We start from the raw sequence: 17114 nt of genomic DNA on the forward strand, positions 1-17114 counted from the left end.
AGTAGTAAATGATATTTTTATACTAACACATAGCAATATAACTTATTATATCATTCAAGTACAAACATTATTGTTGCACCAGTGGAAAATAACCTGTTGTTTCGTTCTAGAACAAAATGAAAATAATTGATATTGTTCTAGGACAAAAGGAAGGCACCCTTTATGGTGTCATCTAACACGTTATGCACAGAGGTCCAACTATAGGGTGACTGGACTGGTAAAATGCAAAGGGCGCACCTGTGACCCGATACAATTGTTCACTTGATTTGTTTTTCAAGAAAGTCTTTTAATACTAAAGAAAGAGAAAACATGGTATGCGTATCTATAATTATTATAATGCATGCAATTTTTAAATTTTAATATTATCGTAAGAAACGCGAAAGGTTTCAACCTTACGTATAGGTACTGTTGGTATTATCATAATGAAATAAGTGTGCTTTTAGACACAATATTAAGCCGTAGAATGTACTCAACAGGCTTTTGTCTAGTACAAATGTTCAAAAATGTAACTCTGAAGAAAGTTAGTCCAGTACGATACGAAAGCATAGCGACCTTTTTTCTTAAAAGTAAAATTTCAAGATTTTGAAAAGGTAATTGGTTGAATTCCGGATCTGACGAGAAACTGAAACTGTACCACTGGAAAAGTATATTCAGAATTATAACTTTGTTTACTTAATTGTTTTCTAATGCAAAATATTGCACAAAATCAACGACGTATCCAACACTCGCAGCAGCGTTCAAGGTAAGAATAGAATCAGTTGTGGATTTAGTTGTGCTAGTATTGAAGCTAACATGTAAATATGTGAAAATATGGTTTAGGGATATCGTCGAGATAAGAGTTAGATATTGTGGAATACATAGAACAATACGTGAACTTATTAATGAAGAATGCCTTTGACAAGTAATTGTAACTGTTTATATTCATAAAGTATTTTCTTGTGTTTTTACATTATCATAATTACACAATTCAGGCAGAAATTGATTAACGGCACTCTGAGAGATGTAGAAATTTGATGTTTCCAGTAATAAGTTTAAAAATTTTAGAGATATGACCAATGATTTGCTCATAAATCAATTAACAAAAATATTATATACAAATTAATGAAACGTGTATTTGAAAATAACTTTACATAGTAAATTTGAACTCTCCTTCCATCTTTCTTTTAGTGGGTTTATTTTCTGGGATTGTGTTTCGGTTTCCTCGTCGTAGCCTTCTGCCTGGAAGTAAAAGCGCCAAACCTCGAATCTAAGGACAATTTCATGTAACAAACACAGCATGATGGCATGACGAATTCATCACGATAAGCGTAACCATCCCAATTAATTGCAACCATCTCCCTCAAGATGAATTTCTGTCTACATGTTGCAACGTAGCCTTCTGGAAAAGATTCCGAGAGTGAGCAAGGATAATCTGCTTCCCTGCAACAAATCAAACAAATTATTAATACCGGTGGGTGAATAGAAGTAGTGCAATATTAAAATAATAATAATGTACTCAAAGAATTAAAGACAATTACAGTTCAGCTAAATTAGACTCAATTATTGAAGAAGTTGAGTATAAAAGAAAGGGAAGAGTGTCAATGGAAGCACCATTTCAGGTTTTGCTGCGTTGTGTCAGGAGGTACAATTCTCTACCGATATATTCACGTTTATTATTCGCATATTATTATACGCAATTACCAAATTATTAATGTAAACGTATACTTCAAATTCAAGGAAGTTTAATGATCTCAAATGACGCCACGAGTGTCAAATATAAAAATTAGTGGGGCGAAAACAGAATAAATGTCTTTGATAGTTAAAAAGTATTATAAAGAAAAGTATTCCTATTAATCATGAATGGGTAAAGAACTAAAGATTAAAATGGCGAAAGAAGCCTTTAGGAACAAGACAAAATTTTCTTATAGAGCAACATTTCTTGAACTGTGGTTCATGGACCACAAGTATTTCTCGAGGTCTGCATTTGTAATCCTCCTAAAATGAGCATTAGTCCAACACGAACAGAAAAAAAATCAAGTTAATTTCATATTACATACCATACATAGCTAGTTAAGATCTTAAACAGAGTTTGAAAATTATATACATAAGCAGTCTTTCATATTCACTCCGAGAAACATCACCCACAGACTTCGTGAACTCACATTATTGCCAAATTCGTTCTTATACAAGTAACACTTCGAAAGTCACTAAATTACTTTATTATCAATAGAATATACACTATTTCTGGCATCAAAATGTACTTAGAAGGTTGCTAAAACCATACTTTTAAATAAATTTTTATTTAATTGAATCAAGAAAAACTATAGATTATATTATATTGCTTTTATCGGATATTTCAGAATTTTAAAAAAAAGTTATTATAGGAAACTTTAAAAAAATTTTCACGGTCCAAAATATTTACCGGAGTTGTCCCCTTCCTTCTGGGAGGCCATGCTGTCAGGACTGACAATTAAAAAACAATATTACCACTTTTGGTCTATAAAATATTTTTGATATCCTCCCATTATTTTTAAAAATATGTGTTTTCTTTTATTGATACTACAATAAAATTAAGGCAATTTTGATTGGGCTTAATCCTACTTTAAAAAATTAAGTTTGATGGTATTTAACGAAAAAATTTTAAATGGTAAATTTATTTTGCAAGGGGACAAGAAAACTGTCGTTTGTAGAACATTCTAACTATTAAAAGTGATCCTCATTTGAAAAAGAGTTTGAGAAATGTTGTTATAAGTCATGAAAAAGAAAATTATGAAAAGATAGTTATTCAATACTTTCATATTCTGTGCTGTTCAGAGCAGAAACATAGACGTTACTAAACAGCAATGGAAAACAACTTGAAGAATTCTAAATGTCAGTGTGAAGGAGAATTGAGAAAAGCTAACTGGGTGAAAGGAGAAGCAAATATGGAAATGTTAGCAAGAGTGTGATAGGCATAGATGTTCATTTTACTTCGACCTCACTCACCCTCGCCCTCGCAGTAGCAGTTGGCCCTCGCCCTCTTTCACCCTCGCCCTCGCGAATGGAATTGTCCATCGCCCTCGCGCGCCCTCGCCCTCGCCGTCGAAGCTTGTCCTCGCCCTCGCGCACCCTCGCCCTCGCGGCCAAAACTTGTCCTCGCCCTCGCGCACCCTCGCCCTCGCCGTCGAAGCTTGTCCTCGCCCTCGCGCACCCTCACCCTCGCCATCGAAGCTTGTCCTCGCCCTCGCACACCCTCGCCCTCGCAATAGGAGTTGTTCATTATCCTCGCTCGCCCTTGCCTTCGTGCTCAAAACTTTTCCTCGCCCTCGCGCACCCTCGCCCTCATATCATTGAGGGCGAGGGTAATTGAGGGTGAGGAGGCCTCGAGAGGGCCTCCTTCGTGAGGATCAGAGCATCAATTATTCAACCTATTTGTTGAATTAATTCCTTATAGTCAGTGGCGGATCCAAGGGGGTGATCGGGGCGATCGCTTCCCCTCAGAAGAGGAATCTATTTTATATATACAAATAAAACGCATCCCAGAGTTTGGAGCTCTTAAAAGTAGCTCTAAGTAGCAGTATTACAACCCACCAGCCCCACCAGAAGTCCGTCCTGGATCCGCCCTTGCTTAAGATACGTCCTAAAGAAAGGAAACTAAACATATCATCGTATAACTTACTGTGGAACACCTAAAATGGAACAACTGTTACAATGGAGATCTCGGTCGATAGTGACGTTTACATCATTTATCAACAGTATCCAATGCCTTTACTTCAAAATTTTCCTTGAACTACGATGGAAGCATAAGTATTCAGCCACACAAGGGCGGCTCTCATGAGGGTGAGGGTGAAATCAAGGTTTGATGAGTGGCGGTAGAGTGACTGCCGCGAACTATCTGTCAGAATTTGACAGTCAACACGTTGGCCGTCCCTGATGTACATAGCGTAACTGAGGAATTTGAACAAATTCAAAGGGAAAGATCTAAAGAGCTTAATTTTGAAACTCCGTCAGCAAACAAATAAAATACTTCAGAACACTATTTTTGAATTATCACTCGGAAATATATACCCACTCTAACCTATAACATGAATGACTTCATTGATTTGAATGTGAATCTAAGTTAATTGGTATTTTAAAATATAAACTGAAATGTGTCAATGTGCTTGTAAGGTTAATTTCGATGCTCAAATATTGTTAATATTCACCACTAATAGAGATACATTTGTCCTACCTTAACAATGTTAAAATTTTAATTTTTTTTTAATAATTGCCATAAATATGAAACTTGGTCTTAAGAAACTACCCTAAGGGCCAATTTGTGCACTTTATCACTTTGGTCTTGGTTCATTTTTGGCAGCTATCATTGTTGGAAAGTTTATTTTCAGTAATTCCCAATTATGAAATGATATCTTTCAAACGTTGTCTCAAGGATTCCTTACACTACAAATACGTAAAGACAAATGAAAAATGAAATCTTTAGTATAAGATCCCACGATTATGCAAGCTAAATGCTAAAGGAGACAGAAGTGAATGATGAAAGAAATAGTTGAATGAGAATGTGGTAGAAAACTGGAAAATCCCCAGAAAACCCACGAACACGATGTCCTCCACCACAAACTTACTTGGACGGGAATCGAACATGCGACCCTTCGAACAAAGGTAATTTCTCTATCGCTGAGCCACCGTTCCTCCCTAAATGGCACACTCAGAGCTTAGCGCCTCCAGGGGTCTTGGAAAGATTATCGAGCCTAAAATGATTTAGCACTGACTTTTATAAATCCACCAATTCAACAATTAATAATGTCGTGCAAACTTTAAGATTGTAGTAATGAAAGAAAAGATGAAATCTTTAGTTTAGCGCCCCAGAGTTATGTAACTGGTAAAGGAAATGGATGAAATTGCAAGTGAATGATGATAAAAGAAATGGTGGAACGGCAAAGTAAGAGAACAAACCTTTATTTTCTGTAGCACAAATAATTAAATGTGTAGATTAATTGATTTTCAGAAATTTTATTATAATTAGCAATTAAAAACTGAAAGGGCGATCACAAACTTTTCTTGCCCAGGACCTCGCAACAATTTGTTACACGCTGCCATACATCATTAAAACAGGAGTAGAGTGACTGAATTATTTTGCTCTGTCGTTGAAAAGTAATAATGCAAAACAGACAATTATTGACTTGAAGAGATAGGATAGTTTAAAAATTCTGACTGGGGAATAAAATCTTCATTTTTACGTCCTACGATTATCGCAGTCTTGTAGCCAACCTGGAACGAAAGAGATTCAGCCCACTGAAGATTCTTTGCGAATATCATTTCAATGTGAATTTCGAACAAAGATCTAAGCTTACCTTCATGCTTACGTTACGTCAAACAACTAACATATAAGGTGGAAATTATTCAACTTTTTCATAAGATGTAATCCAGCTGACTAATTAAAATTGTATAAGCTTTATATGTTATATGTTGATTGATTAAATGTTGCACCTGATAATATGTAGTCGTTACTGCTTGTTACATAGTATTAGCGTGTGTAATGGTTGTATGGGAGAGAGGAGTATTTAAACGCTAATATTCTAAAGTGAAATATTTACATAAAAATTAGGATAATTAAACATTTTCAATAACTCTCTCTTAGACTTCGACTCTGGTTATAGGTCGATTACCGGTGATTACTGAAAGTTAATGATATTGAAATCTACAAAGGAAGTTAGTATAGTGTCTAGCAAGCATGTCTGCTTTGCAGCAAGTCTCAGGTTCGATTCCCTTGAGTGAAGTTTGAACGCATTATGGTGGTTCGGATCCTACCATAAACTATAGATTCACGTACCATTTAGCATCGGCATCGGTGATGAATTATAAAGGGACATTAATACGTCAGAATACAGACAGATCGACTGATTCCCAGATATTCATAAGTAGAGATGCAAAAAAGCCGGCTTTTTTGAATCGATAGTTTTTTTCACATAAAAAGCCGGCTTTTTTGGAAAAAAACCGAGAATTTTGGAAATTTTGGCTTTTTTCATTTTCATGATTTTTCTATCCAAATAGCTTTCTTATAGTATATTCTATAGTTAGATAAGATTTCCACGACCTGAATGCCATATTTAGCTCTGTAATTCACCACCAAGATGGATGGAGCACATATTTTACGAATTAAAGCTAACATGAAGAATGTAGTATTTGAGGGCAATTTTACAGGTTATTTAACTTTATTTTAACTTTTGAGTTATCGACATTTTTTTCCTTCTCTAGATCATTTTAGTTTGTCATCCGTGTTTCATTTCTAAGAGCTTAGTACTCCAGCTTCTAGCACGAAAGTTAAACTTACGTTTTTCTATATAACCGTCAAAGCATACGTTTTTCAATATGTCCGTCAAACCGTATTTCCACATTTCTGTTATACTGTAGTTGTGCAATGATTTAGCAATAATTTTCCAGATACAACCTTGAATACCAATTTATACAAATAATCAATAGCGGATTTAGAAAAGTACTTTGGGAGGGGTTTCTCTGATTGTTTCGTTTTCTAAAAAGTCCTAATTTTATTTGGGAGCAGCTTGAAGTTTATGAGTACAGGCATAACTAATATTTCGTTTCGTTTATATGTTTAGCAATAATCTTCCGGATACAACCTTGAAGATCATTTTATACTGAGAATCAGTGGCCAATTTAAAAAAGTGTTTTGGGAGGGGTTTTCTTCCTACTAATGTTTAGTTTTTCTAAACATTCGTAATTTTTATTTGACGGGAGCTTAAAGTTTATGAGTAAAGGCATAACTAATAGATATTTCGTTCGTTTTAGACATTCCACAACTTTGGAGAACAGGCTTCAGTCCGAAAGACCGATCCTCTAACCTTCGCAAAACCGTCACTGCTGGTAATTAGTAATAATAACGATTTAAAAACAATAAGAAAGGAAGTCGGCCAACTCCTATACTCCTAGTCGGCCAGTACACGCACTATTTCTACATTCTCAGATGGAATGAAGGAAGGCTTAGTCAGAATGGTCGAATGCTGGTTGAATCCCGGACTTCCCGATAGAAGCGCAAAAGCCAATCACTCAGTCACGTTTGTTGTGCAGTTGTATTTAGCTTAACTGAAATATATTCCGTAGTCTTTTTTTTTTTTTTTTTGTTCCGTAATGATATTGAATCCCTCTTGTTAAAAATTCAGAAAACTTGAGGACTGGGTAAACCGTGATGGTGGTCAAGGGCGCCCATGTTGTGGTTTCCAAGGAGGGGCAAGTATAAGCGACGTTTCAAAAATACTTTCAAATTTTGCTGTAACTAATGTAAAAATCCTATTGGATTTTCAATATTCTGAAGTACATTTTCCTCTAGGGGGGCAAGCGCCCCCTTAACCCCCCTGATGGGCGCCCTTGATGGTGGTTATAAAAAACTTGACTGTAGAATTTCAAGAATATACAGAACCATGTGCAGCCTTTAATTGTATCATACAAATCTAAGTATTTATCTTATGTTTTATTTTAATTTTATTTTGTTTCAAAAAGAGGGTATGGAATATTTTGAAGTAAAAATACTACATACAATTTTGATAGTTATTTGTGTATTTTTTGAAAGAAGTTTTTACTCTTAGGGTTGGCTCGTTTACACCAGCTGTTTTTTTTTTTTTAAATATCTGGTTTAAACTAAAAAAAATTAAAAGAACAAAAATGCGAATCGTGTGAACTTCATGGTGACGTTTCACATGTCAAACCATCTGCATTAGTCTTATTTCCTTTTCACCTTTTAATCAAGGTGTCTCATGTTCAATTCTCAGTCGAACCACAACCCTTCTTTCATCTGTAAACCAAGTACTCTTTCGGATGTCACTTTAAGCGAAAGTCTTCTCCTTGATCACCTCGGTATTACGTAAGGATGTTAAGCCTAAACATACAAAACGAAACCAAATTATATATTTCTGCATGCCTGTTGTTTTATAAAGAAGCGAAGGTTGCTTAAATATACTGATTAAAATTGGTAAAATTTATCGATTGCCTACTTAGTTTCCAACATTAGCTTGGATTGGACTTTCAATGATACCTACATACTAAATTTGTAATTTAATACCTCAGTTTTAGAAAAATAAACACACTGCTGAACAAGACTGCACTTATTTACTATAAAGACACATTTACACGTGACGTTTCGATCTTCTATCCAAGATCCTCATCAGACGTACACTCACGTCTGATGAGGATCTTGGATAGAAGATCGAAACGTCACGTGTAAATGTGGTTTTATATTAAATAAGTGCAGTCTTGTTCAGCAGTGTGTTTATTTTTCTGATTTTATTCGTAAGACGTTGACTATGATTGTGTGTCACTCAGTTTTAGCGTACTGATTATAATACGTTGACCTTTAAATTTTACATGCAAATTAAATTTTACAGGATTTTCCCGTTATTGTTTTACATTTAAAAGAATGACGGGATTTTCCCGATGGCTAGGGCGGGAGTTTCTCAATTTAAGAAATTTACTGACCGGACTTCTTTAAGCTTATGGGACCTCTTCCAGCATAACCCCGTTGTTGAATAATAACACCGAGGCGAAACAAACTTATTTCTGTGAATATGTAATATAAATACATAAAGCAAAATATCTAAATCAAAAAACCTGGTTTAAACCCCCAAAAAGCCTGGTTTAAACTGCCCCCCCAAAATGGGTTTTTGGCATTTTCAGAAACAACCATGGTTCTTGCCAGCTCTGCTTACTTTTGTATATAGGAGGTTAAAATGTGTTTATTATATACATTGGTTAATCCTTTGGAATTGATAATGTAAAAATGTTGAAGTAAAATTGTTTAAAATATATTTTCGAAATTCATGGCTTACTTTCGAGGTTTTATATTATTATCGGCATCAACCACTAATTAAATGACTTTCTGTGTTATAGAGAAGCGAAACAAAGTCTGCTTTATCGATTTAAAGCAGAATTTTGAAAAAAGCCCAAAATTTCCCAAGCAAAAAAGCAAAGCAGAAAAAGCCGAGTTTTTTTCCAAAAAAGCCGGTTTTTTTTCGAGCCCTTGCATCTCTATTCATAAGTAACACTTATATTTTCCAAAACAGCAAATTACGTTAGTAGAGTGATATTTTTTTCTAAATATAGATCATGAACGGTTTGAAATTATGTTTATTCTGTTGTGTGAGAACGTTTCTCTATAGTTAGAATTGAGGACACCTTCGAAAGTTCCCCTTCGGGAGGATGAACACTAAGAATCATGAAATTATAGGTGTAAACCTGAATGCAGTTTTACCCACTTATCTCAATAGTAATCTATGTAAATGTAAGGTCACTTGACAGGTACAAATGTAAGGTCACTTGACCAAAGGCTTAGATAATGTCCCCACAACCTCCACAATGCGGGGCCACCAACTCCAGGGATGTAAAATATATAGAAAATGTTTAGAAAGTAGAGGCGAATAACTAGGGGCTGCAGCGGGCAGGGGCTGTGTTGCAATAATAGACTATCAAAAACTTCCTGCTCAAGTCCTAAAATTTCACACGGCGTACACCATAGTCTTAAAATTTTCACAGGGTATACGCTAGTCTTAAAAAATTCACAGGTTATATATGCTAGTTTTGAATATAGTACTACACGCCTTGAAGCAGAAAGTATGCGCAAATGACTAAGATTGAGCAATACACCTTCGTATACTCTCGACTACACCCCTGAATATATGCTTTTATTTTCTTAGTTTGCTTACATACGTGTGACGAAAATCTCAGAGGAACGCGACCACCCAAGCCCCTCGTTACGACGCCCATGATTAGATGAACCATAGCCGAATACTTAAGGTAGTTTTGCTTCTTTATTTCTAAGTTTTCCTATGCTTTGCTAACTACATATCAGTTGTCAGGGAGCTTTAAAACTTGCGATATAGAACCAAATCATTCTATTTTAATATCCTATTTAGCGAAAAAAAATAATAAAAACGTCGATAATGAAGGGTAACAGATCACAGAAAGAAGCCTACTGGACGCCCAAAATAGTCTCCCTTTTCAAGACTGTGCGCTGCATATTCTTACACTATATTAAAAACGCTTTCAAAGATACCAATCTTAAAAATAAAATAAAATAATAATAAAAAAATAAATCTTTAGTTTAACATCCAACGGTTATGCCATCGATGGCTAAAGGAGACTGATAGAACTGCAAGTGAATGATGATGAAATAATAGGTGGAATGAGAAAACGGGAGGAAACGGGAAAATCCCGAGAAAACCCAAGTATACGCTATCGAACTCACTTGGCCTGGGATCGAACGAGTGACCCCTGAAACCAGAGATTGGCTGTAGCACTGAGCCAACGTGCTCCTGTCCAATAATACCAATCGTGTTAATCGTTTAATTGCAATAAATATTTTCGTTTTTAGTTTTCAGTATTGGCTTAATAGTTTTGTAACTGGGTACTTGGAAAACGGATAGGATTTCAATTAAAAACAGTTTGTGGGCTGGCCTAGATAGTTGCGATCTACACTTAACGTAATTATATTAGAATGAGATTTTATTTACAAAATTGACAATTCAATTAAACCATTAACAGTAGTGATTTATTTATTTATTTATTTATTTTTATTTATTTATTTAAAGAAGAAAATTAATATATTGGGTGAATCCAATATATTAAAGAATATACATAAAAATACATAAACATATTAAATTATAAAATAACAATATACAAAATATTAATGAAAAAATGATTTATAAGATAATCCTAATTTAAGATCAATTAAAATTATTGATCAACTAATAACTGACTTTGATGAAGTGGATTACACTAAGTGTTATCAATTTACGGTGTCTACATTTAATTCATTTAAAAAGATCGTTATTGAATTCTTCGCCCTCGCGCCTTCGCTTTTCCTCGCCCTCGTGCACCCTCACCCCCGCCATCGAAGCTTGTCCTCGCCCTCGCGCATCCTCACCCTCGCTGCCGAAACTTTTCCTCGCCCTCGCACACCCTCGCCCTCTTCGTCGAAGCTTTTCCTCGCCCTCACGCACCCTCACCCTCGCCATCGAAGCTTGTCCTCGCTCTCGCGCACCATCGCCCTCGCTGCTGAAACTTGTCCTCGCCCTCGCGCACCCTCGCCCTCTTCGTCGAAGCTTTTCCTCGCCCTCGCGCACCCTCACCCTCGCCATCGAAGCTTTTCCTCACCCTTGCCCTCGCTGCCGAAACTTGTCCTCGCCCTCGCGCACCCTCACCCTCTTCGTTGAAGCTTTTCCTCGCCCTCGCGCACCCTCACCCTCGCCATCGAAGCTTGTCCTCGCCCTCGCTCACCCTCGCCCTGCATGAAGTGGATTACACTAAGTGTTATCAATTTACGGTGTCTACATTTAATTCATTTAAAAAGATCGTTATTGAATTCTTCGCCCTCGCGCTCCCTCGCCCTCGCGTCACTGTGGGCGAGTGAACTTGAGGGTGAGGATGCCCTCGAGAGGGCCACCCTCGCGAGGGTGAACATCTCTGATGATAGGAGGTAATTTAAAAACGAAAAAGAAACTGCTATTGAACGTATTTAAATAGAAAATGACTTACTAGTTATTTCATTTAAATAGCAATAATAACAATAACGGAATACAGTATATTCTAAAAGAAAGACGAAAAGAATGAGATCACAATTATTGAGGAACAGTAATTCAAAGGATAATACTTCCTCAAAATGAACCGTTAATGGAAACCTAAGTGCTTGCTTGAACTTATTCACGTTGTCTGTCAGTGATGGAAATGATCTCTACAACAAACCTTACATTCTACAATACTATTAGTTTTTACCAAAAAACTAGCTGTCCGAGGAGAAGACATATAAGAATCGACAGCCCACATTTATCTGAAGAATCTAATAAGAGTGATAAGTATAGATTATCATGCATAGTCTTCGAGAAAATGGGAAAAAATGACTATGAAAACCTTTTAAAAAATCGATGTTGTACGATAACCATGCTACTTACTAATATAAAACTGATATTGAAGTATGGTTCATTAAGCTTTTTATTACGACATTAATAGGACGATGTCACATAGCCAAAAATTATAATAAAACCTTAAAATTTAATTTCTATTTAATTACAATATTGCCCAAAGATAGATCACATTAAGCTCGACAATATAACTTGAGGGTAATTCTCATGAGTAGGTTAAGGGAAAATTGAGTAAAACGAATTTTTATGTTGTTACAAAGCCAATAACATTTTATTTTGCTGCAATGTTTGTTTAATTATTTATGTATTGCATGTGCATAAATATATACGGTTGATTAGCGGAATATTTCTTTTCCTAACGGTGATGTACATTTGTAACATTGACATAAAAAATCCTAATATTGACGTGCATATTCCTAACAGTGACACATATACTGTTTGTAAGAATATATTTTAAAAAATCAGTATAGATCTTCATCTGGCAAATAACGACACAGTTCGACAATCGGTGTGGAATGAAAATAGTCATCGAAATTATGTGTCAGATTAAAGTGAAAATATTTCTTACAAAACTAAACAGCGACTTGAATTTGTGTGAAATTTAGCAACTTGTATTACTAGCACTATTTGTTAGTCTAAAGAGAACTAAATAAATCACTGTTTTATATGTCTTTTATTCCTTAAAAATTTCCTTTCCTCCCAATGCTACAGGGCTTCGATGAACTTCTTATCATACATCGTATTTACTTCAGAACCTAAACTGTGAAAACCAACTGTTCTTAGTCCCTGACTGCACATATAAAGTTCAAGGTAAAATAACATTTATTTCCATGGAAAATTAAAATGCCAATTATAATCAAATTCTTGTACTATAATAATTACATCTTTCTATTGGAAACATACATTTAATACAAATACATTTAATTTTTTGACATTTGATAAAATTATTCACTTCTAGTTATTTTTTTTTTTTATTGTGTTGATAAAATCATAAAGCATACGTTAACTTCAAGCAAAAGTTGAAGTTGTTTAGAATAAAATCTTAGCTAGACAAATGTCTAACACCTGTTTCCCTTTCTAAGAAAATGGATTACTATCAATAAGATTCATAATCAAGATTTTGTTTTAATCAGGTATGCTAGGTAAACAAACAAACAAACAAACAAACAAAAAGTCATGAGATAAAACTGGAAAATATGCTCCGTAACTGTTCAAATAACTTAATTCCCAAACCTTTTTGGAAGTTATGCTTAACATATCAGGATATAAATCATAATTCAATTTAACAAACTGGAATTATACAAAGAAAACTTCCTAAAAACGTTGTACTATGTGTTATCATCATGTGATTGTGCCATAATGAAGAGTTTAATAAGAGTATATAATAATATCAGTTTCACCTTAATTAGTTACACTACAACTCAAAAGTTTTAGAATTTTTTTAAGCATTCACTGTTATCCTATTATTTTGGCACGATAACTTTAACCTCCTGCATCCGAGGTACTCCTGTCTGTGAGGATGAAATTTGATGACAGTTGAATCGAGGTCTCACTGTTAAAAATGGTTTCTTAAATTCGAGAAAAAAATCCTCGTGTTTGAGAACATCCGTTTCTTACCTGTGCACCGAGTAATACATTCTTAAAAGTGAGATTTCGATTTTCTCAAATCATTTTGAGAAATAATGACTCAAATGCGAGGAATTATGTCTCATTTCTGAGGGTGCAAATGCTTTCTCAAATTTGAGAAAAAATGTATTTTTTCTTAAAATTGAGAAAGTAACATTTCAGGAAATGAGACGTATAACCACAATTTTGAGAAACACATTTCTCAAAAAAATTTGAGAAATATCTTCCTCAAAAGCGAGAAACGGTGCACAGAAACGGGATTCGCAAATACGAGAAGACGTAAAAGGATATAAACAAAATATAAACATGCAAAAAAATTCAAACTATTAGTACACCCAGAATTTATATTAAATAAACATTTATAGTTATTGATATTACTTAAAACATAACACATTTAAATCTTCACTTCAACTCAAGAAAATTCCACGAATACCACGACGACTAGTACTTTAGATGCGTTACTTATTTCTATTGCATCAGACAGTTGAACATTTTCCTTTTTATCACTATCCACTTGCTCAAGACTTTTCTTTTTCATAGACGTGGTTTACTCAAGATTCTCCCGTTTCCTCTAACATTATACCAACTTCTTGATGATTCAGATTCAAGAATTATCCGTCTACTTCAGAATAACGGCAACAATTTCTGCTGGTGTGTAACGTCCCAGGATTATGCTATGAAGCCCAGGGAGACGTTATGATGATAATGAGCGAAAATACTGTAATGAAGAAAGTGAGGTAATCCCGAGAAAACACACATAAGATGTTTACTCACACTGCCCACTTGACGGAGGTGGAATCAAACTAGGGACCCCATGCATCGGAGGCTAGTGCTACCACTAAGTCATCGCAGTTCAATATGCCTACTTCGCTACCATAAAAAAGTTGCGTACATGAGAAAACACCGTGTTTGTGGGCTTTTCCAGCATTCTCCAGTTTCCTCCTACAAGAAACGTACACAGGAATTTATTTCAGAGGGGTTTCAAGTTCAATACGAGGACAAATTGTATTAAAATATGTAAAATTGCCCCTAAAATTAGATAAAATTTACATAAAAGTAGCGATTTCGGGGAAGGTCCGGAGTTCCAGGACTCAGCCCCTACCTTCCATCTTCTTCATTACGGCAGGAGCATGCGACAGTTTCTGCCCCTCATAAATGTGCTGAAACTCCACTGCTAAGGATTCAATTCAGATTGGAAACAATGTCACAAACCCATGCAAAAACTGCCAAGAAACGTATGTCCACATTTTCATTACACCATTATTATCCATCTCTATTAATTAAAAAAATAAATGAAATCTTTGAGTTTTACTTCCCACAGTTGTGTTGGGTAGGCTAAAGGAGACGATGATGACGAGAATGAAAAAGATAGTGGAATGAAGAAAGCGGGAAGAAATGGGAGAACCCAGAGAAAACCTATGCACACTGTGTTTATCCACCAGAAAACCCACTTGCCGCGAGCTGAGAATCCTGGGATGAAAGCAAGGACCTCATCGCATCACAGGTGAACGCTCTACCACTGAGCTACCGCAGCCTCTACGTTAAATTAAGAGGAAATGCGTACAGTACTATGCCACAAATAACCTGCAAACGTGTGTCATTAAAACGATTACTGGTGGTGAAAAAAAGGAGGCGCCAATCTATGCTCGGTGATCAATACAAAGTACCTTTGTATTACAATTCCATAATAATAAATCGTACGTTGTTTTGTAACGCTGTTTCTAACTACACAGATGACTTATGTATTCTTTGTTTCCGTACATAAGCTATTTTTTACATTATAACGCATGGGGAAGGATGTAAAACATTGACATGCCTCCCCGTTCTATTGTAATATAGAAAACAACGTGCCCTACGGGGCTCTAACCCGCCTTCACTTGTTATTGCTGCACTCGTTATTATGTGAATTGAGTACTGAGCTTTGATACATAAAGGAGCCAACCTGACTGCTATAGCCTATATAAGCTGTGTGAGGGGGGGGGGGGGGTCAGCGTTCTACACCCAACGAACGTACCACAGTAACGTTTAGTCTATGGTTATATGTTTACAATTCACCCAAATTTACGTTCGAATGTTGATATGTGTGCTGCTCCTCGCCGCTGTCACATGACATGTATCCATACGCCACCTTAGCTGCGTCACCTACTGCGTACTCATATCCAGGGCCGGCGCGAGGGGGGGTCGAGCCGTGCCACCGCCCAGGGCGGCAACTCCAATGGGCGGCAAAATTTGGAAACAGAAAAGAATATTATCAAAATATAATGCTTCGTTATAGGTCCACATGGAAAAATAAAGTTGTGTTCATCTGGGAATGTAATTGAACTTACGTACTTCACTCACATTCATGAAATTCGGAACATTCCCTTCATTTTCAGTTATCAAACTACTAGCCACAGGTATCTCATTCAATATTTCCCTTGCCGTCTTTCTGTTACAGAACAAATGACAATAATCTTTCGTTGTGTACAAATTACACACAATAATGGAGAATGTCTCGTAAAAATTTGCTAACACGTTCTTAGTTTCGTACCGATAATAGACACCACTGGTCTAGGACTGACAGAAAAAATAATTAAATAGCTAAAGTAAATAAACATTCCTATCGAAGACATGAGGTGCCAAGGATATGATAATGATTCCAATATGAAAGGCAAACATTCAGGTATTCAGAAGAGAATTTTAGAAATAAGTTCCCGAGTCTTCTATGTTCCTTGCAGTAGTCATTCACTAGACCTTGTCTTTAACGATGCAACCACAGTATCTTAGTACGCCGTTTCATTATTTTTTTTTGTATAGTTAAAAAGTTTATGACTTTTTTTTTTTTGCGTCAGTTCAACGTTGGGCCATACTAAAGGAGCATATTAGTATTCTCACTTTAAAACCATTAAGCACCACAAAGTAGGAGAGCCGAATTGATGCTCTGACTTTACTTACGTTAGATATCAAATAGGGGAGGCTTATGATGTCTTACTTCAAATAAGTAACGACAATAGAACAGATAGAATAGTCACCCACGATGCTCTGTGTATAGTAAATCAGCTCCATGACCTTTACTTTCCTTTGCTCACTTGATATCCGGTATGACTTTTTACTCCACGTAAACATAGTAAGCAAAAGTCTCCAAAGCATTCATTCTCATGTATTGGATGCAGTCGGGTTTCTCGAAAATATACCTGAGTACTTTGAAAGAGGCAGAAATGATGCAAAGTTTCATTCTTACTTAGTTTATGCGATGGAGTTAGCATCAGCATTGTATATGGATGATCCACGGATAGGTACTACACTGTAAGCTCGAAGGCGAAAGAAGAGAGAGTTTCAGTACGAGGCAGAGGATGAAGCAATTGAAGATCCACAAACAAGATACAAGATCGATTTTTATTACAAAGTTCTAGACGTGATTATGTTAACTTTAAGAGAGATGTTTGAGCAACTTAAACATCACAGCGAGTATTTCGATTTTCTTTACGATATAAGTAACCTTAAAGATATTATGCTACCTAAACTTTTGTCAGAAAATTGTACTAAACTTGCCAGCATTTTAACACACCAAGAATCGAAAGATATTAATCCCAGTAATTTGGAAGACGAACTGAAAGCGTTATCCGCTAT

At 35.8% G+C, this 17114-nt stretch overlaps 1 protein-coding gene across 1 annotated transcript in view; it reads right to left on the bottom strand.

Annotated features, from left to right (window-relative positions):
• Window positions 1-907: 907 nt before the first annotated feature.
• LOC145667209 (protein spaetzle-like) overlaps window positions 908-17114 on the bottom strand; it is a 127261-nt gene continuing 111054 nt past the window's right edge. Inside the window, exon 6 of the mRNA XM_081734902.1 lies at window positions 908-1419. Within this exon, the coding sequence (XP_081591028.1) occupies window positions 1173-1419 (247 nt within the window). The 3' untranslated portion in view covers window positions 908-1172. The remainder of the gene's footprint in view (window positions 1420-17114) is intronic.

This window comes from Thermobia domestica, chromosome 1, assembly GCF_964235325.1.
Source record: "Thermobia domestica chromosome 1, izTheDome1.hap1.1, whole genome shotgun sequence".
Lineage (NCBI taxonomy): Eukaryota > Metazoa > Arthropoda > Insecta > Zygentoma > Lepismatidae > Thermobia > Thermobia domestica.